Source organism: Neovison vison, chromosome 7 (assembly GCF_020171115.1).
Source record: "Neovison vison isolate M4711 chromosome 7, ASM_NN_V1, whole genome shotgun sequence".
NCBI classification, from domain to species: Eukaryota; Metazoa; Chordata; class Mammalia; order Carnivora; family Mustelidae; genus Neogale; species Neogale vison.
In genome coordinates, this window is record NC_058097.1 from 163,914,353 (window position 1) to 163,939,000 (window position 24,648).

At 35.7% G+C, this 24,648-nt stretch overlaps 1 protein-coding gene across 1 annotated transcript in view; it reads right to left on the minus strand.

Moving 5' to 3' along the window:
* Window positions 1-24,648, minus strand: part of SOX6 (SRY-box transcription factor 6) — a 368,043-nt gene that overhangs the window by 335,117 nt on the left and 8,278 nt on the right. Inside the window, exon 2 of the mRNA XM_044258889.1 lies at window positions 17,607-17,847. Within this exon, the coding sequence (XP_044114824.1) occupies window positions 17,607-17,847 (241 nt within the window). The remainder of the gene's footprint in view (window positions 1-17,606; window positions 17,848-24,648) is intronic.

Consider the following 24,648-nt stretch of genomic DNA (forward strand, 5'->3'; position numbering starts at 1 on the left):
ATGTTATTTGTCAATTATATCTCAATAAAACTAGAACAATGTTTTAAAATAAATATTGCCCAGGTTTTTCAGAGGTTGTTAGTCAAAACAGATTTTCCAGCAGTGGCAACAGAAAAACATTAGACTTAAATAGCCTTCTCATGGTAATGTGAATACATCAAACACACATAAATTTTTGAGCTTTTGTGCTTCATGTTCTTTTCCTCTAGAATGTCCTAGGTTTTCTTTGACTAGTCACTCAACCCACTTCTCAAAGCTCAGATCAAATTGTATTTCATCCTTGAAGGCCTGCCTGACTAGAGTGGGCCTCACTATCCTCCTACCCCCTGAACTACACATTGAAGCACATCAGAACCACACAACTTAGCATTTAATAATATACTGAAATAAATTATTAATTACTATTTTGCAGGTATTAGTCATATCTGCAACTAAATTTTAACACTTAAAGAATTGGGGCCATGTCTCATGTTTCTTCAATATACCCCTTGCCAAGAGCACCCAACAAAATGTTAAGTACATCATCAGTTGCTGAACTTGAAACAACTACTCACCAAATATGTCAAAAACAATTTAAAGTATAAGGCTAAGAGTAAAGATTTGTTCTAACAGTGAAGGGATTGCTTATTTAAGCAAAATATTGAAAACTGAAATTTTTTTTTAAAAAGGGATTCATTTAATAGAAGATGATATAGCTACACAGAGGAATACCATGCAGCCATTAAAAACAGTATTATATATGATGAAGACAGAAGTGTTTATAATGATGAATAATTACAGGCAACCTACATGACCAATTTTAGAGATCATTCTGAGGGCATTAGGATTTCATCCAGAGGGTAAAATGATTTGAAACTACCGAAAATCATATTTTTACAGAAAATGTAGTGAGGTGGGAATATTCATAATGTATTATTGGTAAAAAGTAAGTGAGTAAGAAACATCAATATACATTTTTTTTTAGAAAAAGTTATGTACAGAAGAGAAGAAAAGACACCAGAATTTCCAACAAAACATAAATGGTCTTCTGAGTGTTGGGATGATAGGTAGCTTCAATTTTCTTTTTGAAGTCATCCATATTTTGCAAATGTTCTATAACAAATACTCCTTTTAAACAGAAAGTAAATATTGTTGTCAAGACTGACTATGAATACCAAAAACATGTGGTAGAAATAATTCATTTACAAAGAAAAATGTATTAAATGGGAAAAAGGATATATTGTATCATTTAGTACATGGCCCTCTTGAAGATGTCTAGAGAGTTAGTGTATTATAATCTCCCTGTATTGAACCCAGAAAAAAATAACCAAGCTTTCTTTCCTTGGCACTTCTGCAGTCGAAGGCTCTCAAATAATATTTTCTAACAAATTTAATTATGTAAGAAGGAATCCTTGCATCAACTGAAATCTAGATCCATGATTATCACCTATTGTTTCCCATTTGCCCTCAAAAGATCTGCAAAATCAATCCATTTCCTCTTCCGTGTTAGAGTTACTCAAATTCTGAAGGGAGGGATTGAATTAATAGTTCTTTTCTAGGGGACACCCCTCCAGTTTCTACACCCATTTCCTATTTGACATGGTTTCCTGACCCTTCCTCTCTCTCCTTTGATTCACTACAGTTTCTAGATGCTGTTGTTAAGATGTGTTGCCAAGAACTGAATACCAAAGTTCTGTATCTTTGTTTTTAGCAAGAACAAAGTAACAGTCAGGAGGTTATGCAGCTTCCCTCATGTCACACAGGTAGAACTGGCAGAACTGGTTTAAAATTCAAAGGTTTTCTGTCTCCAGATCCAGTGCTTTTCTCCTTCCATAGCACTATAATAAAATCGCTCTCACCAGTAAAAGATGCCATAATTCCAATAACATGAACCTTCTAAATCTTTTTGTTACCTTGCATTGCCAGAGAGGAACTTTACCCACTTTGAGACAGGAATTCCATTTTGTTATTAGCCCTAATGCAATACCAAGATGCACCTTGTATTGGTTATTTCTTGTATAAAAATCACCCTAAAACAGTTCTTAAAACAACTATAATCATTTATCTTCAATGGCTTCTGTGAATCAGGAATTCGGGAGAATCTGGTCTGGGTGGTTCTGTCTCAGGGTCTCCCACGAGGTTGCCAGTAAGTCAGTGATTAAGGCTGGAGTCATCCCATAGACTTGTTTATTCACAAATGTGAACGCTTCAAGAATCTGGGGCTGGAAGCCGGCGTTTTTTGGACATTTTCTTCCACCTCTGTGTGATCTCTTCACATGATCTTTCCTCTCCAGGATTTGACCTTCAGACTAGTTGGACTTCTTGCATGGTAGTTCAGGTCTCTAAAGGTACAGGTCCCCAGAAAGAGCCAGACAAAAGCTGTATCACTATTTCTAACCTAGTCTGGGGACTCATGCCATGTGACTGTCAGCGTAACCTATTCAACAGTAAGTCACCAAGGCTTGCACATAGTCAAGAGGGTGGGACTTAGACCCCGCCTTTCTACAGGATGGAGTTATAACTACATCTTCAAAGAGTTATTGTAAGAAATGAATAATATATAAAGCCCTTAGGACACTATCACCTAACTACTCAACATACAGTAACTACTCTTATTATTAAATATCAAACATCTTGTCGAAATAATTGTCTTGTGTTTCAATTTTTAATTCTGAAAATCCAGTCATGATGACCACCGACACCATTTTTAGGTTCTTACTTATTCTCATTCATCTAAGTATAATAATAAATACTAAATGGCATTACTCTCTTCAATATCAATGCTCAAAAATCACCTCCTTTATAAAGTCATACCAAACTAATTCCATCAAGATCTGACCCCTAGCAAAACTCCAGTAACCTTAGCATTTGCAACTAGCTTTTTCCAGGGATGCTTACTATCAATTCCCACTTGACTTAACTGCATATAGATTATCTCTACTCTGTCCCAGAGCAGCTATAGTACACTACTGCTCTAATTTGTCTAGGTTGCCAACTGCACCTTGACCAAGAATATGAACGGGCAGTCATTACTGCACACAGAGGAGAACTACAGGCTGGAGTTGCAGAAGTCAGATAAGATGCAAGGAACTGAAACAAGCAGAGACCATAGGTCAGGAATGGAATCTTGCCCTACATAATAGAGTTGAAACACACATACAGGTAGAAGTCATTGCTGCTGGGAGAAATGACTGGGAAATGGCCTCTCTAAGCAGCTGCATAAATCAACTTCCCTACCTGCTGCCCAATGTAGCTGCAGGGACAGAACATTAGCCTCTTTTTCCTTTTCCTCCACCCATTAGTGAGGCTACATTAAATGTGCTCCCTCTTATTGCATTGTATGCTGTCATTTTGTTTTTGCCTTTGTTTCCCATTTTAGTTATACTGTCTTACCAATTACAGCTTTATCCTCACTCTAGTCTACCCTCCCTCCAGATAAGATTTATTGGGATACCAAATTATAAGTTTGTCCCTGATTTCTGACAACCCCCAATCTATAGCAAGCTTCTGTTTCCTTAAACCCTATTCCAAATCACTCCAACAAAGCCCAAATCCTAAAAAATGTTCTTTTGAATATTCTCTTACTGAGACATTTGATGGTTCTCCGTGGTGTGTGTTCTCCCTACTGTAATGTGTCATAAACCCAATTTCTTCAACAACAGGTGTGTCCCTGGTAGTCTTTAAATTAAGGAAATTAATGGGATACAATGGCTGTAGAGAAGCTATAAACAATAATAAAACCAACTAAAAGTTGTTTTTGTTTGGTTTAAATCACTGTGTACGAGCAACTCAGCCACGTCATGATCACTCTTCTCTGTCAGAACAGATGGCTCCACACACCCCCTTTTGTATGCACTGCATTTTATATATTTCAAGTTTCTATTAAGCATTCAAGTAATATCACAAAAATTACATACACACAAGTATTGTAATATAGTATATTAAGTTATGTGTAAGAGCTAGATATGAACTGCTTTTTCCGATTCCCCACTCCAAACAACTCTTTTTTGATAGGTCAAAAACCACCTGCCATTTGTGTTGTGTAAGACACTTACTACTTCAGTATTATTGGGTGACTGACAGATAAAGCTTTACTTAATCTAGGTTCCAATAACTTCTTGCTAACAAAGGAAATCTAACATTTTTAATATTGCTGAAAACTAAATTGCTAACATTCACAGGTTCTTTCTCAAAGAAAAAAGTGTGTTTTTTCTCCAAGGTGACATATTTCAAGGGAAAGCAGTGGTTTAAAGAAGCTTATATAAATGAAAATACTGAATTTGGTTCCAATTAACAACAGATTATTCCTGATAAAAGTATCAGTAATTCTAATAGTAAAACAAGGTTTTATATTCTTTTTCTCTTTTATTAAAGCTGAAACCTGGTAGAATATATTAGATTTATATAGCATTCTCAAAGTTGGAGCAACATCCTGCCTCTTTACACTATTATTATATTGTTCAATAACAATAAATTTATTCATGATGTGTCAGAATATAAATTTATCACCAATATTTGCTAAAGTGTTATGATTTCTAAAGTCTAAGAAAAGAAAGCTATTGTTTTTAAAGCGTTATTTTGATTCAAAGAAAAACAAATTATAATAATAAGTTTTTAAAATGTCCTCACACTATATTTAATGAGTGGAAGCAAAATACAAAAAAAAAAATTAAAGTCTCCAAACCTGTCAAGAGAAGCACATAGAAAAGCTTTGCCTCATCTATATACTATCAGCCTCACAAAGAGAATCAAAATCTCAAGATTCAAAGGTCCTTAAAAATCTAATTGCTTAGGGGGTGCCTGGGTGGCTCAGTGGGTTAAAGTCTCTGCCTTCAGCTCAGGTCATGATCCCAGGGTCCTGGGATTGAGCCCCACATTGCAGGGGGTGGGGGGGGGGCTCTGCTCAGCAGGAAGCCTGCTTCCCCCCCCCCACTTAATGATCTCTGTCTGTCAAATAAATAAATAAATAAATAAATCTTTTTAAAAAAAATCTAATTGCTTAATCCCATCTAGTACTTGAATCCCTATGCAGAAAAAGATGGTATAATATTTAACAGAATGCAGGCTCTCTGGCCCAGATTTTGTAGCTAAGTCACAGCTTTTCTACCTACCTCCCATATAACCCAGGCAAGTTAACTAACTTACTTCTCAGAGTTGAGAATATTTTATGACTTTTTGGTAATAGAATGGCAAGAGGACCTTAAGGCAGGCAGGTCTGATGGTGAATTTACCAACACGTGGAGCAGTGTCAGGTCCAGCTATTAGCAGATTTGGGTGCCTACTAACTTTAAGCAGTTAACTTTCATCTGGCAGTTCATTAGTATTCAAACTATCATACGAAACTCAAACAACACTACCAGGCTAGGTTGAATTGGACTAAGACAATTTTAACTTTGAAGCCAAGAAAGTTAAAAGTAGCAAGAGACTTGGTGAATACAGTTCAAATCTTTCATTTTTGAGATGAGGAAATTGAAGTCCAAAGATATAAAGTGACTTCCCTAAGGTCACACAGCAAATTAGCGACAGAGATAAACATAGGCCTTCTATGAAGCAACATCCTTTCTTCTAAATTATGTTTCCTCTAAATAACCTCAGGGAAAAATCTCCACTAAATCAAGAATTTTTTTGTTTATTTGTTTGCTTTTTACAATTTGAGGCACTGGGGAATAAGGGGTGTGATTATGCAGAAGTTGGAGAAGTATAATTGGACAAGTTCTTACAGAGCAACTTTCTATGCATAGAGAGTCTCAAATGATTCCACAGAGCTTTTCTTACGAGATAACTACTTACTCTAGTGTCAAGTCTATTATCCTCATGCTCTCCCCCTTCGCAGTTGTTTTCTCTTCTTCCCCATTTGAGAGATACCAGTGCACTTATGAAAATAACTGTGTATTTTTTATATATAATCAGCAAAGCAGCCAGTATGCTTTAAATGAACTGAAGGCTATGGTGGATGCTTAAATTACATACACATCACTGGATCCAGGTATCAGTCAGCTCACCAGGAACCCATTTTGCATAACTATCATCCAAATGAGGAATAATAAAGAGCACTTTGAAATAGTGGACAAACCCAGACATCAGAATTAAGTGGAAGCAAAGGAGGTGATGTAAAAAGCCTCCCTAACCTGTACCAAAAATAGGGTAACAGCCTTGAAACTAGGACAGTCAAGGCACCAGGGACCTGTTGTAGGACACTAGCTCAGAATGAACAGGGAAGAGGAGGGCTGGTAGCATGACACAAGTAGTCTGTTGAAATGTGATTTAATCCAGCTTCTAGGAAACCTGTTTGTAATTCAAAACAGAAACTGGGGTCATTGGAGGAGAAGGGGATCTACCATCATTCAAGGGTATCAGAGTAGCTTCAGAAAAAAACGGGACTCAAAACTTTTAGGAAAAAGGTAAGGTAATTGGGATTCAGTAGGAAAAGGTAATGGGATGGTAATTACGCACCCAGGAACAAATATTGGAATGATAATTAACTATGTCTTGGTTGTCTATCTAAAAATGATGAGACTGGGGTCACATTTAAAAAAGCTTGGAGTACATATTTTCTATCTCACAGGGTTTTTGTTGTTTGTTTGTTTGTTTGTTTGTTTTGAGAGAGTGTGCATGTGCCTACACAGTGTGGGGAGGATGGGCAGAGGGAGAGGGAGAGAGAGTATCTCAAGCAGACTCCATGGCCAGAGCAGAGCCCGACACAGAACTCCATCTCATGCCCCTGAGATCATGACTTGAGCCAAAATAAAGAGTCTGACACTTAACTGACTGAGCCAACCAGGCGCTCCACAAATCTTAATTTTAAGAAGTACCCAAGCCCAATCAAGGCCTATTAAATCTATTTGTTGATAGAGATTTTACTCTATTAACAGTGATGTCCTTCCATGGCCTTGTTTACCCAGAGAAGGGCAACTAGAGAACAATTTGCTCTTTCTGTCATACATACTGAGTGAGCCCTCATGACAGCTCTGGGACTCAAATAGCTCCCCTCTTCACTGGCTCTTGCCCAGGAAGGGTCCCAATTTAGAAAACTCGACCACAAAAGCCTTCAAATCTCCTAATACATCAAATCCATGTAATGGCTTAATATGAAACTCTCTGTAATCCACAAATTTTAAAATAATATCTCCAGCTCTCTGACCTAAGCTTTTTACAGATAGAACAAGTACAAAGAGACTAAAAATGATACCTCAGAGGTTGTGTTGCTAATAGGGCATCCATCTATCTATCTATTTCTGTCTATCTATCTGTATTTACATTTCCAAGAAAAGGGAAAGTAGGCACAAAAATGTCACTAATTTACCACAAGGCAGCAACAAGAAGTCTAATTCTGTCATCAGGTGCCCCCAATGCCTAGAAGCTATGCATTGCTCTACCTGAAGGCAGCATGCAAACTTGAGTTGATGGCTCAGTTACAATCATAAAATCCATGTTTTTTTTCTCTTCTCAGGGCTGGGAGGGGGAGGGAGATGAGTAGGGAGGGAAGGTACGAATTTATATTTTTCAAATTTCAAAAAACCCAAAATCTCAGATTCAGATTCATTCCTTGCTTTACTGTGTCATTGCTCATGGATCCAAGGGAAGGGTAGCCAAAAGGACAGCTAAATTCTAATCTTACTGTCAACTACAAAAAGCTAAATAAATAAACCATAATCAACTTCACATACAAAATATATCAACATAAGAACAAAACAAAAAAAAAATAATAGAGGTATCTTCAGTAGAAGCATACAAGGAACAAAATAATTAATACAGCTGAAGACCACATACTAACTCTGAATTCAGGAGCAAAAATTTATTCCAATTTGTTCATGGAATACACTAGCTTAACCCTGGCTAACACAGTCCTCATGTAAAGAGCTACTAATTTACTACTAAAGCTAACCAAAAAGTTCCAAAATAATAGTAATTGCAAAAAAAAAAAAAAAAAGCAGCTCGTTTTGTGTGCCCCAAGGTAAATGAACCTCTTCTATATACCACCATAATCCATCTATGCTTAAATGAGGGCACATTTCATCCCAGAAGTTTGATGAACTTGAGAATATTGTATTCTAGGTACCCTCAGTACACCAGCAGTGAAAACAAATCAGAGTTAAATTATAATGAAAGCAAAAGTTTACAAAATAATTCCCAATCATTTTATTAAATAAGGTTTTCCATTTTCTAGGATGTTAATGAAATATAAAGAAGATAAATGAAATGCATAAATATTCATTTCTAATTTTTACCTGATTGTAAAATTTTATTAGCAAAGGTTTGTAATTTATACTTTGGATTCCAGAATGTGGTTTACACAGAGATATATTATTGAACTCAATTTGCATCACCCAGTAAAATAATGCCTAGAGGTCATGGGAATGCAGTAATACCAAAATAATACTTAAAAGGTTAATAGTATAAAAAATAAATGTCATCACACTGAAAGCTATATTAACAAAAGCAATAATGGCTTGAAGTCGTTCTTCTTTTAAAAGGTTACATTTCTCTTGGAAAGCAAGGAAAACTTCTTATTGCAGAGGACAATCAAACAGTGGGATAATTTGCATATCAAGATAATTAAGGCACATTCATTAGATGTGTTCAAGAAAGATTAGATATGTTCATGTAAGGAACAGAGTAGGCGCTTTCCTGCTTAATGCAGGTGGTTTAATTCAATAATCAAAGAGAGCCCTTTCAATGTCATCTCCGAATGATTCATTATGTTAAAGTTGCCTTTATGGAAACCAACCCTCCCCAAATTAGTGTAAGAAGGTAGAGCAGGAGGGGTGAAAACTATAATCCCAGCTTCCTCCTTCCAAAGCAAAATGTTCCCTGTCACAGGCACCACCATCTTCTTCATGCTGATATACAAGAACCTTAAGATTCATATCTCATTCTAATCATGAAAAGTTCAAATTAGTCACATAAAACACTGCACGCTATATAATATATACATTGCTTTCTACAACATGTTGTTTCAAAGCCTTACAGGAATGTGCAGATTTCATTATTCCAGTTATCATATTTCATTATAGTGAGGTACACAGATCACCACTAAGTAAGAAGGAATTCTATACAAGAAACTGTGCAAGTTTCTATACAAGAAAGTTACACTAAGTAAGAAGGAATTCTATACAAGAAACTGTGCAAGTTTCTATACAAGAAAGTTACACTAAGTAAGAAGGAATTCTATACAAGAAACTGTGCATTAACCAGAACCACCTATAGACAGTGGAGTTCAGAGAATTATTGGTCTTTAATCAGAAAATTATGACATCAGCTTCCATTGATTAATACTGACCAATCTGACAAGAAGTCTATCTTAAAAAACAAACAGAAATCTGAATCCATTCAGAAAATAAAGCTATCTGGAACAGGCCTGGCTCAGTCAAGGTGTTCTGCTAGACTACATCATCCCAGTTTTTCTGTTAATCACCAAGTCTTATTTCAAATAATTATCGGAAACCGACCTTTTACAAGTGTTGGAGATACTATAGAACTCAAGCTGTACTTTGGTCATGAAGGAATATTTGCATATGGACAGTAGAGAGGAAATATCAAACCACAGGAACAGCCCCCGCATCATGGTGAGGTGCACACTAGCAGCTTATTGGTGAAAGAAATAATATATATATATATATAAAAATATATATAAATATATATAAATATATATATATATATTTAGGAAGCATAAAGATATCACCTAAAAATGAAGCACAATAGGGAAATATTGGGTGAATCCCAGAAAAAGATAATCCTTATGAACATGAAGGAATGCTGTAAATTGTAAGTGAATGCCAGTCATGGAGTTTGTTAAGAGATTCATGTTATAGTCAGTGCTCTGCAAACTCCAGTCACTGGCTCTCAAACAGCCTGAAAGATTAAAATAAAAATAAACATGGCATATCTTGTCTCCTTGAAAATATTCTGTATATACAGTTTTATTATACTGAAAAAAAAAAAGATGCTAGGGCCTGATTTTCCTTGAACTGTCAAAATACAAAAGAAATGCAAAAAGTCTTTCCACAGATGTAGCAAAGTACTGGATTTTTATATTTTGGCAGGTGCTCAATATGCAGCCCACATAATCACACGTTAATGACTGGAGTGTGTTAATCAGCATGCATACCTGATTCTTTCTTGCCCAAGGGGGAAAAAAGCCAAGTATTCCAGAGCATGTTAGTGTTTCTCCTTTTGATAAAGATTTTTGATAATATTCTTGGTAAGAAAACTTTTCCAAAAAGTATATTTAAAGCTGTATTATATCATTAAGGTTAATAATAACATAATTCCAATTTCCATAAACATTAAGGTATTTTCAATATCTTATTTTCAAGTAATTATTCTGCTTAATTTAAAGTACCCAGATTGGGGTGCCTGGGTGGCTCAGTGGGTTGGGCCCCTGCCTTCAGCTCAGGTCATGATCTTAGGGTCTTGGGATCGAGCCCCACATCTGGCTCTCTGCTCAGTGGAGAGCCTGCTTCCCCCTCCCTCTCTCTGCCTGCCTTTCTGCCTACCTGTGATCTCTGTCTGTCAAATAAATAAACAAAATCTTAAAAAATAAAAATAAAAGTAAAGTACCCAGATTTAGGGAAGTTTTTTAAAGATCTACACTTTTTAATAGCAGGAATGAAACAGTGTACATAACCAGGTTATGGAAATGCCAAGATGATCAATGTGTTAACATTAGACAACAGTAGTTGTCTATTTCACTAACCATACCAGGCAATAAAATATGATTTTACTTTTTGGTTTAATTTGTAAGCACATTCCCATCATTAAATTTCTGAGAGAGGTTTAAAAAGAGACTACTGAGTGCTAAGTACAGTTTGAAATTTACAGAAAATGGGAAATCTCCCACAAGTCTTCCTGGAGAAGGCTATTTCATGACTCGGCGGACAAGGGAGGACATTTTTCACTTGTTACCAGAAGTTCAGGTTTGAAATGTACTTAAATTGAATGAATTCCAACATTCTAAAATGAAAGGAGTGGTAACTAAATTTTCCAGGAAGTTTAAACCTTGCTATTTTATGGATTATTTTCTAGTGCTTCATAGACCAAGCAGATACCAAAAAGATGCACATGAACCTTGTCTTTGGTGTTAAGACTATAAAATAGGTCCAGGCAAACTGGTGGGCTCCACTACACTTTCTAAAGCACAGTCTCAATAAAAGTGACAAAATAAATTTTATTTGGGTGCTACTTACGATCTTAAATGACTAAATCTTAACAACTCAAGTTTTTAATATCTTTCAAAAGCTTACAAAATTAGAAATCTTCTTAAAATTCGGTCACAACACAAATCATCGCTGAGGAGGATTAAATCCTCACACAAATTCCTGGACTATGTTATCATGTAATGACAACAGCTCCAATCCCAGTCACAGTACAAAGTTCATATCAGAATTTTTGTGACTCAAAGTGAACTACATAGAACACTCCAGAAGTGATTAACAACTTCTTTTGTTTTGTTTAGTTTTTTAAAAAATTTTAATTTTTTTTTAATTTCAATAGCATTAGTAATTTCTTTTTTTCTTATTATATTATATTAGTCACCATACAGTACATCATTAGTTTTTGATGTGTGTTCCAAGATTCATTGTTTGCATATAACACCCAGTGCTCCATGCACTACATGCCTTCCTTAATACCCATCACCAGGCTAACCCATCTCCCCACACCCCTCCCTTCTAAAACCTTTAGTTTGTTTCTCGGAGTGCACTGATTAGCAACGTCTTTGGACTACAAGCAAAAAACATCAGAAAGGAAAAACTGTTTGCAAGCAAGACGGTATTATTCCTAATATTTATTAAATATCTCAACATGCCTATTACTGTTTTCTTTCCATTACAACAAAGGTCATTACTGGAAGTTTTATGTACAGTGAAAAAGTATTTTTAAAACTTTTCTAAAAAATAAAATTTATTCAGGGGAATTTAAGTAGGTCCTCTAAAATAAGAAGCTCTGGTATTCTGGGGCTCAGGGTCCAGTATGGTTATTTTTACTTAATTACATTAGTAATTAAAAGCCAGATGCATATAATCTCATCTTGACTTGAATTATATATCAATATAAGCATGCATGTAAGTGCACAGATGCACATGTGTATCAAAGATCTCACTTTGAATCTTGTCATTTTGTGGATCTTGTAAGAGATACTCTTGGTATCCTGCCCACATTCCCGTGGCCTACCCCAGAGGTCACCTGCAAACAGTTTCATCTTAAGGAAAAAGCTTCTGCCTCACATGGGACCATTCTCTGTCCAGGAGCAAACCTACTCCCTACCCCCCATTCTTGGTCTTAGCAATTTCATTTCCTGTTCATTCTTGCCTAAATTTCTGCCCACACAACTAAAGCCATGCCCATATGGCTTAAAATATTCTCCTCACCTTCTGTGTGAATCTTCCCTTCTTCAGAATCTATGAGAACTCAAAGAATAACCTAACTGTTCACTCTTTCCCAGAGCATCAAATTCTTACCAGTACTACTGCCGTAGTTTTCCTACTAGGTATCCTTGTTTCTGCTGTTATCTCCCACAACCAGTGTGCTGCATAGCAGCCAAAACACATAAATCAAATCACGTTAGTCCCTTGTTTAAAATCGTCCAATGACTTCCTCTTGAACTTGAAGTAAAGTCCAAACATTCCACCATAGCCCACAATACCCCAAAGTCTCTGCCATCTGCCTGCCTCCTTGATTTCATCTCGTATCATTCCCTCCCTCGCCCACTCCAGCCCAGCCCCTCTGTTGTTTTCTATTATTCAAATACACCAACCAAAAGGGCTGTTGCACTTACTATAAACTCTAACTAGGTGTCTTCCCCCCAATTTTTGCATAGCTGGTACCTTCTCATTCAAACATCAACTCAGAAGTCACCTTCTCAAAGAGCACTTCCAGACTGTTTAGTCATTCTTGATCACAGTTAAATAAAATTAAATAAAATATTTAATTCTCTTTATTCCACTTATCATTGTCTGAAACTGGCTCACTCTGTGCAACTTCTATATTGTGTCATACTACTAGAATCTAAGTTCCATGATAGCAGAGTTCTTTACCGTGCTTAGAACTTAGTAGGTGCTATATACTCAAGTAATCTTCAGCAGATAATCATTACACAGTGTCATACTGCCTGTCACTAAATATAACCACCAAATATTCCTTTGTCCTTGTTAACATTGAAAAGAATGATATACTACACATTTTTTCCATGAAAAAATTATGTGAATTTATTCTTGTCTAATGAATCAGTCCTAATGGGAACAAAAACACATTTCAGGAGACAATGTCAATATTCTTCTGGAAAAAAAAAAAAGTACCGGTACATTGGTACACTCATATCATAATGAAAATAGTAGTGGCTGTGTGTAATGAACGGTAAAGGATGGTGAATTTTTATTTACACTAACTTTTCAGCCTTCAAATGCAATTTATCAATTAACATAGCACACTAAACTTAAAATCAAGCATTGGGGCATCTCTAACATAAGTAATTATAATTAAATTCACAATCCAAACTCTTAATCTCAAATTGGTCTCTGAATTCCAGTCTCTAAAATTTCTATTCTCCTTTGCTTTATGCCATAATGAACACTTTTTTTTCTTTGAAACTGAGTGGTCTCTAATTTTTTGGAACACCACATCAAAATGATCAGAATTTCAACATTTCAAGATTTTTTTTTTCTAATCAGGAAGTGCAGATTAGTGGAACTTCTCTGCCTTGTCTTCACCATCTCTTGCAGTAAAGCTCTTCTGTGGTCTTGATATTTCAAAGTAAAACCTTCCTGAACCCAGCAGATAAGAAATTTTTAGTGCCTGTTTCTAACTGTTCACGAGACCCATTACAAAAAGTAAATAACAATGGAAACTGAATAGGTACTAGTAGAATTGTTGTTGTTGTTTTTTACTTTTACATTTTATTTCTCCACAGCTATTTTATGGGGTTCAATTACAGTGGGTAGTGAGTATGATCCATTGATGAGAACTACCAAGTTTCATTTAACTTCATAACAATACTTTTGGATGTCATATTTATTTGAAAGTAGAATGAGGTAAAGTGTTTATTAAATTTTACTTTAGTCAAAGTCTCCCCATCCCCCAACACACACACACACACACACACACACACATGTGCACACACACACACACACACACACACTCTATATGTAGGTTTGCAGGACTGCCCAGAAACTGAGAATCCTTCTATTGTTTCTCTTCCTTGTAAAGAAAAATTGGTTGGTGATATGATACTCACAGTGTAAGTCACTACAGGTCTGATGCTACAGTTGTTACACATTATTGAATCTATCGAATGAAAAGGGAGCACAAAGGGAATTTCCAAATGCAGCTGCTATTTCCCATTTGTTAAATCCTTTTATTATACCATATAAGTACACAGCTGGGAAATACTATAGAGTGGGAGTTAAAACAAAATATTTTGGCTTCCAGACATTCAGAATACACAAAGGCTCCAGTGGAAAGCAGTGCTTGATATCAAAAGAGAGTGAAAGTTTGAAAACATTTCCAGCAAATATGATTTCTTTTATACTAATATGTAACATATTTGTAAATTTAAACTATTTTATACTACCATAAATCCCTCTTAATGTTAGTTTGGTAAGCAAATTATTAGTATCTATTTTCTGACAAAATTTTAGATCATAAAACTTTGAGAGTAATTCACTGATGCAAACTGGCACTTGCCAAAATACAAACAAATTTTACTAAGGAAAATAAGTAACATGTTCTCTGAAGAAGTAAAATTTGAAGGGTATTATTTCTGTCTCAACCTATATTTTTCAATGTCATTATTTTTATTGTCCATGACTATATTTGGCATAAGTGGCAAAATAGATCTTGAATCCACCCCTTCTCTATATCCCATCTACCTCTACACTAGCCCAAACCACTACCATCTCTTACTTGGACTTCCTTTTTTATTTTATTTTTTTTTAAGATTCATTTATTTATTTGAGAGAGAGCATGTATGAACAGGGGGGAGGGGCAGAGGGAAAGGAAGAATCTCAGGTAGACCCCCTGCTAAGCACCAAGCCTGACAGGGGAATCCATCCCACAACCCGGGAGACCCTTGCCTGAGTTGAAACAAGAGTCCTTGGATGCCCAACTGACTGAGTCAACCTGGCGCCCCCTTACCTGGACTTCTGAAGTAGGCTCCCAACAGGTCTTGTTCCTTTCACTCTTGTCTCCTTCCCATCTATTCATACTATAGCCAGAGTGATCTATCTGCAGTGTTTTTAAAACCCTTCAATGGTTTTTCTTTTTTTTTCTTTTTTTTAAAAGATTTTATTTATTTATTTGACAGAGAGAGACCACAGTAGGCAGAGAGGCAGGCAGAGAGAGAGAGAGGGAAGCAGGCTCCCTGCTGAGCAGAGAGCCCGATGCGGTACTCGATCCCAGGACCCTGAGATCATGACCTGAGCCAAAGGCAGCGGCTTAACACACTGAGACACCCAGGCGCCCCCTTCAATGGTTTTTCATTGCACTTATAATCAAACATCACTTCCATAACATTATCTCTATGGTCTTGTTGGATACGACCCCGACCTGTCTCTCCAACAAGATCTGAAGTTACACTGCATCCTCACTCGTTTATACTCCAGCCTCAAAGACGATCTTTTTTTATATATATTTATTTATTTTATAGAGTGAGAGAGAGAGAGCAAGGGGAGAGGCAGAAGCAAAGTGAGAGAGAGAATCGAAGCAGGCTCCCCACTGAGCCTGAAGCCTGACAGGGTCTTCATGTCACGGCCCCAAGACCACGACCTGAGCTGAAACCAAGAGTCAGATGCTTAACCAACTGGCACCCCAAAGACTATCTTTCCTTTCCTGATGCTCAGCTATATTTTTCCCACCTCAAATATGTCACACATGCTGTTCCTTCTGCTATTTTTATTCTTTCTTCTATTCTTTGCCTGGCTAGTTCTTATCATCCTTGGGTCGGAGAAGGCATTCCTATCCCTCTATGCCTTATCTCATTATTTCTCACATAGTATTCTGTTCTTTTTCTTCCTAACACATATCACAATTTTAATTATCTATTAATGTATGTATATTTATTTAATTTCTGTCTCCTCTCCTAGATATAAGTTCCAAGAAAGCATCATCTTGCATGTTTTTTCACCATAGTACAGCCAGCACTTAGTAGCATGCTGAGCCCAGAGAAGGTACTCTATAATAAACACTTGATGAAATAAAGATAAAACATGGGCCTGCTATCTTCTTGAAAAGCCAGTAGCAGGGACTGTGTCACCCTTGCTATCGCCTGGGTGGCTCAGTGGGTTAAGCCGCTGCCTTCGGCTCAGGTCATGATCTCAGGGTCCTGGGATCGAGTCCCGCATCGGGCTCTCTGCTCGGCAGGGAGCCTGCTTCCTCCTCTCTCTCTCTGCCTGCCTCTCTGCCTACTTGTGATCTCTCTCTGTCAAATAACTAAATAAAATCTTTAAAAAAAGAAAAAAAATGATTCAGTTTAATCAGAAAAACAGACTTTTAGTCTTTTAGCCTTGCCTTTTTATACTCTCCTCTTTCCCCCATGCAAGGAAAAGACATCTTTCACTGGAGCTATCTAACTGTATAATGACAACGTCTTATGAACCAAGGTCTAGAAAAGTCTTATCTTTCCTTCCATTCACTTACTTTTCACCTGCTGTTTCAGGGTACTAGCTGTGTCTGCAAAATCAGCTGAGAAAGAAGGATGTCTTCCTCCATAGTTTATAAAATCAAGTCTTTGACATTAAACATTAAGCACAGAGCAAAAATTTAAATACATGTTATCAATAGTAAAGGCGTTTTTAAATATTACCTTGTTTTTATTAAAGAATAAAACTTTTCCTCACAACCCACTTAAAATGTCTTTCATTAACATAACCAAAAGTTAAGAAATGCAAAATAGGTTGTCAATTCCTAATCTAATAAAATATGTTAAGGTTTGGTCAGTTCTAGATGCTAAAAAACTGGGTATTTTTGTTTTAAACTAGACAGTGCCACTTACTGTGGCTTCTGTTTCAATGGTTACAGACAGAATTTCACATGGGAAAGCTGGCTAAGATGCTGCATGTATCTGATGTTGCTGTTTCTACCTTCAGGGAAAACTCCTGTAGTCGGTTGACTGATACTCAGGAGCTTTGCCCGTCCTTTTGAAATTAATATACAGGCACATAAGTGAGAAAAGCTTTATTATAAATCAAAAATGACCATTAAAAATGACAAATACCTGCATTTCCCCTCTGAAGATATATTCACCATATGACCTCATTCATAGACATGTTTGCTTAATATATAACGTTAATACATAGCCACACTTTATTTGATCATACTTATTTTGTGTCATTATCAAGTCTGCCACCTTATTAAGAGGTTCAGAGAACAAGATAACCAAACCTACCCCCAAATTAAATTAAATATCTTTGGCAAGTTGACCTAATAATGGATAAAAACTAAATCACAAACCGTTTTCCAATTTTTCCCAATTACTAGTGTATTAGTAATATTAATAATATATACATGCTTGTTTCATGATCTAAACACAAGTAACTCTATGATATGAATTTTGAGCTTTTTCTAAAACACCTATGTGTGATGCGGGCATACTAACAGACACACTTAAGGATAGCAGCCAGATTTGAAAAGCTCACCATTCTTTGCTGAGACGACAGAACGCTGTCCCAGTCAGCATCCTGTTGAATGGTATTGACAAGTGTTGGGAGCTCCTCAGAGTGAGGTTTGTTGTGCATTATCGGGTGCAGAGGCAGATGGGAGGCCACATGTTGATCACCGCCCTCTTCCTTTTCCCTTGAGGTCAAATCTTGGGTCATCGTTTCCTCTCCATCAGCTGCACAGGCAAATGGAGAGGTGGCTTGCTTGGAAGACATTCTTCTGCAGAAGAAGGAAATAGCATGGATCCAAAATGCCATCACTGACAAAAGAACAAACCATCCCTTACATTTGACTAAATCGGAAAAAAAAAAACACAAAAATGTACATTTTCTAACTTCACATTGTTTATGAGCTGTTTATGAGCTAACCCACTTTGAAAAAGAACTTAGTTTACCTGTTCTACTCTCCCTCTCCACTTTTAAGTCAGAAAACCTCTTCAAAGTAATTGCTATACATTTTCTCCCTTAACAATCCATAAATGACATTTTCATGGAATAAGTCTTCATAACAGACAGTATATGTATGTGTGTATTTTTCCTCCCAGTTCTCCCAACTAGATTATCAAATTAGGTTGATGGTTAACAATGGAAAAAAATAAATTAATACGTGAATGAACAGACAAATAAGCCAGTTAAGAAGATGATTTTAAAGTAGAAATATCCAAAATTCTCTTATGCTTTATGTGGGAACTAAAGAAGTCTATGTGAGAAAATACAATCAGGAGAGTACGTAATACACATTGAAAGTCCTAAGCAAATTTGGTCCTGACTTCTTAGTTTATACCTGGTATTATGAGTGTCAGGGCCCAACACTGTTTAGTGCCAATCTGATCCTTTTCTAAAGATCTTCAAATGCGTCAACTACTGTGAGTTAACTTGTAAGGACATATTGATTGAGTGGCTGATAATGTTAGATTAGTCTTAGGGTAATTTCATAACATTTCAATTAAGTATATGAAATAACTATGCCTCTATTTTATATTAGAAAGTACATACAAACTTCAAAGCAATTGCTGTGAAAATAGTAAAATGCCTACTATACATCATATTTTTAAACTGCAAAAACAAACACCAAACATTCATCTATGTACCCACAAGTAAACATCGACTGCACTTTGCACAGTCTCCATTCTGTGTTTTGTCAAGACGATTTTCTGAGCAAAATGTTTAAAAATAAATCCACCAAAAGTTTATGACTTAAAAGACAATTAAGTATTTTTTCTAAAACTTTATATTGTTTTCAGTTTATAGCATCTTTAGCTCTAAAATTGCTGTGTAACGAAGGAATAAAATCTCCACCTTAATTGCTCTTTAACATTAATTGATTTCGTACCATTTTTTAAAAAATGCACAAATCAGTTAACATAGGAAACCACATGAGCATTTTTCAAATTAGCAAATCATTAACTTGCTAGTACTGTTTCTACAGACAAATAAATACTGATTAAAGGGTCTAGAAATCTGAGATTAACAGTTAAATTTACAAATCTGTCACATGCTTTCATGAATATTGCAGTGAAGGAAATATCAAGTGCAAAGAAAAATAATTAAGTTAATTCCAATTTAAACAGTAGTTTTTATGTAGCAGCCCATGTTTCACATAGGATTTAACAGCTAATGCTAAATTTCTCACAATTAATGAGGGGGCTCAGATTTAGTATCCTACAGTGAAAAAAATTAATATAAGATCAGCTAATCTAATTATGCACAGTTCTAAATAAAAGTATTACAGGCTTTTGAAGTGCTTTGAAACATATTAAAATGCTGATACCTACTTATAATAATCATTCTACAAATAATAAAATTTCATCTCCTAGACTCAATACTAGAAAGTAAAATGGGGGAAAGGAAGTGTAGGAGAATGTCTATATTTTCTTTAAGAAAGAAATGAAATGTCCTAAAGAGTACTATATCAAAGAATCAGTAAGTATATTCTTGACTAATTTCTATCAAAATTAGCAAGTGGAAAAATGCATACACACATAAGGAAAATAACACCAAAAAACACCAATGATGTTTTTCACTGTACAGGGATCACTGCAAATACTGCAGTGAAGCCAGGCAAATTATAACTGGTCTGCAAGTTTATCCAGAATTTACCATAAACAACAAGAGTGTTTTCATAGTTCAGATAATGACAGTACCAATAATGTAATCATTCACATTGCAAACAAAAGAATGAATTTACTGCTGCCTTTTAAAACAGTTAAATACAATTGAAAGTCATAAGCCAAAACTCAGACTGACTTTAGCTCCCCAACAAACATCCTCTATTATAAAGTGACTTGGCTCCTTCCAATAGTAATGTCTGTGATGGTTGCTTTAGTATAAATTAATCATGACACAAAACCCAAAATGAAAAGTCTCTTAAGAATAATTTCAAGTATAAACTGCACCAATGAACAATAGTGTGCAATCCTAATTAAACACAACCATGCAGCTGTAAAAATAGACTAAATCTGTCCAAAGCTGAGTTGAGTTTAAAGGCTGGTTTGTTAGAGTGTTTTCTTAAGGAAGGCTGGGCCCTCAGTCTTAATCAGCCAATAAATTATTTCCTGCAATTACATTAAATAGAAAATTATCTTCAAATGGGGAGTGTTAATTGAAAATCAAAATTCAGAGGGAAGTTTAGAAATTACACGCTGAATACAATTAGTGAGGAAAGGCTTCACCTCTACTTCATCAACAGTCTTCTGGTGATTCCTCCAGTGACCATTCAGGAAAGCTACCTATTTACAACATCACACAATTTGTCTTTTATTTTGCACCTACAAATACAAATGTCTATCAAGGTTGCAGATGAAAGATAGGCTGCCAAAAAAAAAAAAAAGGCAATATGAAATTTGACTGTTCATCCCCAGTTCACACCATCGCTCTGGGACGAGGAGGGGGGGGAATGTAGGGCAATAATGGTTAACAACCAAGGAAGGCACATTCAACTTCAAAATCCCTCCCTTTACCTAAGGAACCAATATTTTTGTTCCAAGAAGCATACTTTACTTATATTTTATTTAATTTCTTGAGTTTACTACAGTTCTTAACATGTTGCTAGCAGAGAAAAAGGTGATTGTGCAGTATTGTTCTACTGCAGGCATTTCCTTTTGATAAAATTGTTGGGCTTCTTTCAGGTTGATTTTTAATTGTTGGTTTTGTTGTAGTTTGGTAGTTTTGTTGTATTTTTAAAAGGAAAATGTGTACAAATTCTTTTTAAAGCAAAGTTTATTAAGTCAGTCTTAAATTTTCTGATTATTAGATTCAATTTACTGATTACTTTTTACACAGTTATTTTATTAAAGAATCCTTGAACTTACTGATTACATCCTCATTCATTTCTTTACTTTAGCTTCCCTTTTTAAAAACATTTTACTAGATCAACTATACTATTCTGGAAGCTGCAAAGATACTTGACTTTTGGTAATGCCTTCACTATAACCACTGCACCATGGCTACCCCCCTTAGAAACTCATAAATCAAATATACACTTGATGTTAATGTTTTAAAAATGTCACCTGGGATGCTCAATTTTATTTTTAATGCTCATTTAGTAATTTTCCATTACAAAAAATTTCATCTCCTATGTATTAGAACTGTATCTTACTTTAGCTGCTGTCATAAAAAAATTCTTGCAAAATAATCCAAATCCTTGTGAAAATGGTCAATTTCTATGTGACTTTACTTTGTTTTATTTTTGCACTATTATAACTTAAAAATCATTCAAATGAATTGTTTTTTTAATTTGTATTAAAAAAAAAACTCCCTAGTTATACCCCCTGAAAACAGGGGTTTATAATGGAAGTGCTGACACAACCCTAACTAAAGCAGCGCAAATGTTGCCGCTATAATACACAAAATCAAGTTCTATTATTCTAAACTATCCTCGCTCATGGGATTTTTCTTTACTGTGCTCCCAGCCAAACTGCTGAAGCATGAAAAATTTAAATGCAATCAAATGCGCCCAATTCTACTTTACTAGAACAAGTGTCTACAGTGGTACAATCTTAAAAGGAGATGCAACAGATTTGTTTGGTGTTTTTTTTAACTGTTTATTTATAATACAGTGCATTGGAGATAAAATAAAAGAGGAAATTACACTCACATGGTACTAGTGTATTGACTACACAGAGTACATTATAATCAGAGAGAAAAACTACATTGTCAACTTATCACATTGGTTAAACAAGATGGTTTTCTGGGGCATAGCTATTATCAAGTAAAACCTCCAAAGAGAATTACATATCTTTGGGACACATGAAACTAAATTCCCATCATGTGTTCCCCGAGCTTGAAATGTCTCTGCCCAGAAGATCAAGTGAATTCCCAGGATGCCAGGCCATTGGGAAGAACTTCAGGGCTTAGGACTTTTGGGAATGAGATTGTTGGAAATAAAGTCTCCAGTAATGGATAATGTTTTCTAGGAAGTCAGTAGGAGTATCTCTAGAAAGATGATCATTGTTTTACTTCAAACCCAAAACCCCACCACAAAATCTGAATGTTCAGGCCATTACAAACTTATTCAGACAGTAAATTTACTTTATGTTCTTTAACAAGAAACTAAGGTTAGGGGTCCAAGACTTTATAAAATGGTAAGGATATGGACATCTATACATTAAGCCATCTAGCTCAGAAAATCAAGTTTTCTAGAATTTTAAACCAGCTCGAGCTGCTCTTGTTATTTTTAAGAAATAGTTATTTGTATGTGTTTAAAGGTTAGGATTATTTTAAAACAACTTTCTCTTAGGGCATTACCACTTGAAATTACCTTTTTTTTTTTTTTTTTTTTTAAAAACTATTGCCTGGGAAGAATCCATTTCAAAACTATCCTTCGGGATTTACATAGGTATCAAAAAGAGTCACTGAATTTATTGGAACAATATTTTTAACTTGATATTTAAAAATGCTTCCTTACTTCTCAGATAATTATCAAATGGCAGTCACTTGTTAGGTGTATTACATTTATTCCAAAGAAGCTCAGTTTTTAACATAAAGCAATATTTAATAGCTGGTTTACTTAAAGAAAAAAGTAAACATTCAGGCCAATATTCACAATTTGTTTTTGCAACTCAGCCCCAGGCTACCAAGGTAGACTTATTTTTGTCAGATAATTCACTGTTAATTTAATACTGCAATTGATCTGATACTAAGAAATAAACAACTAATTTTCCAAAAATATAACACAGTGCCTCTCATTTTAAGCAGCATGAGTAACAGATATGTTCAGCTGCCAAAATGCACAATACTTAGGAACCCCTACAAAGGATGCCAGTCCACCCAGCCTAGGGCAAAGAACGATTTTTTTTTCCTGTACCTCTAATCCCCTTGTTTAAGAATTGAGGGGTGGAGAAGGATCCCAATTCCAGATATTAAAATGAAGACATCCCTCTCAAAACTTTTCCTGCTTCATTAGGGTAGAGACTGAGAGTGGCTGTTGATTCTTTGTGTTGTTTTATCCAGCATTACCTCCTCTCCCTAACTTCCCCCCTCCCCAAACTTCCTTCAGCTTCAGGTTTTTGCTCTCTCTTTCATCTGTTTAATAAGTAACTGAGAAAATTCAGTGGAAAAAAAAGGTAACTTCTTTCAGAGCTACCTTTGAGAGTTATAAACCTATCTTTTAAAGTTTGTAGTGGTTCTTTCAGAACACACATGATAACATATACAGACAATATCTGTTAGAAGAAAATTCATTGATTTATCTGTTAGATCAAGAGAGATGAAGCAAATGAAATATGCTTGAGGCCCTTGAAGTATGTTGAAGAAGGGGCTTAAATTAATGGATTCTGACTTATCTAAGGCTTCTAATTATTCACACCAAAGCACCAAAATTGTCTCCTAAGGCCTTCTGAGGTTCTTACAAAACAGGGACTACCTGGAACAGATTCTTCTCAAGTCATCAAAGTTTGTGTTTCTAGAGTTTATATTTAGCTGACAATATTGCTGTCACTTTATATAGCTTAAGACTGTTCTTTGGACTAGAGCTCATATGTCTTGGAATGCTTTGAGTCATGAATTGTTTCTCCTGATAATGTTACATCACGTAACCACCTCTGTCTAATTGGTTGGTATCTGCTGGAAGAGGCAGGCAACCAGCCTAAAGACTAGCCTGTCTGCCTGGTTGCCTATGGAAAACCTGCAATTGTTACATGTGTCTCTGAATATCCAGTTCTTCTGGAGATCAAAACAACTTGACTTCATGTAACCTCTATCTATACTTCTGCTTATAGTAATAACAAATTTTTCTCACAGTTTTTTTAACCAGTAACTTTTTGGGATCTTTCTTTTGGAAAGGCAGGCCCAGAATTTATAAATAAAATCAGTCACTTAACAATAAGAGCAAAACCAAACAATGGCTACTATAAATATACACTAACTTAGGGGATTTTAATCAAGCACAATGACTTTATAGCTCAGCCGAAAGACCTCTATGTGGCTTGAATGAAAACTGTCTACAATAGCAGCAGAATCAGTTTATTTATATATGCTTACTTTGAATCTCCTCCTCACATGAAATGAGAACCATAATTTTTAAACTGAAAACCAAACATGTCTTTGTCAGTTTAAAACCTATCCACTAGTCTGGTGCCTCGGTGGCTCAGTGGGTTAAAGCCTCTGCCTTTGGTTCAGATCATGATCCCAGGTTCCTGGGATCGAGGCCCGATTCCGGGCTCTCTGCTCAGCAGGGAGCCTGCTTCCCTCTCTCTCTCTTTGCCTACTTGTGATCTCTGTCAAATGAATAAATAAAATCTTAAATAAATATAAAATTAAAAAACCTATCCACTAGTCTAGAAGCCCAATTACAAGATATCTTACCCACTTATTAATAAAAATCATAAACCAGAAAAATAACTTCTCAGATTGAAAGGGCAAGAAGCTGTAACTGTCATTGATTTTCCATTCTTACCTCTATTTTCACTTTTTAGTATTGACAGAAAAAAAGAGAAATACGAAAACTGATGTTGGATAGATCGTTTCAAAAAATGAAGGCTTGCGTGTGATGACCATGAGCAAAACTATACAAAGAAGTTAA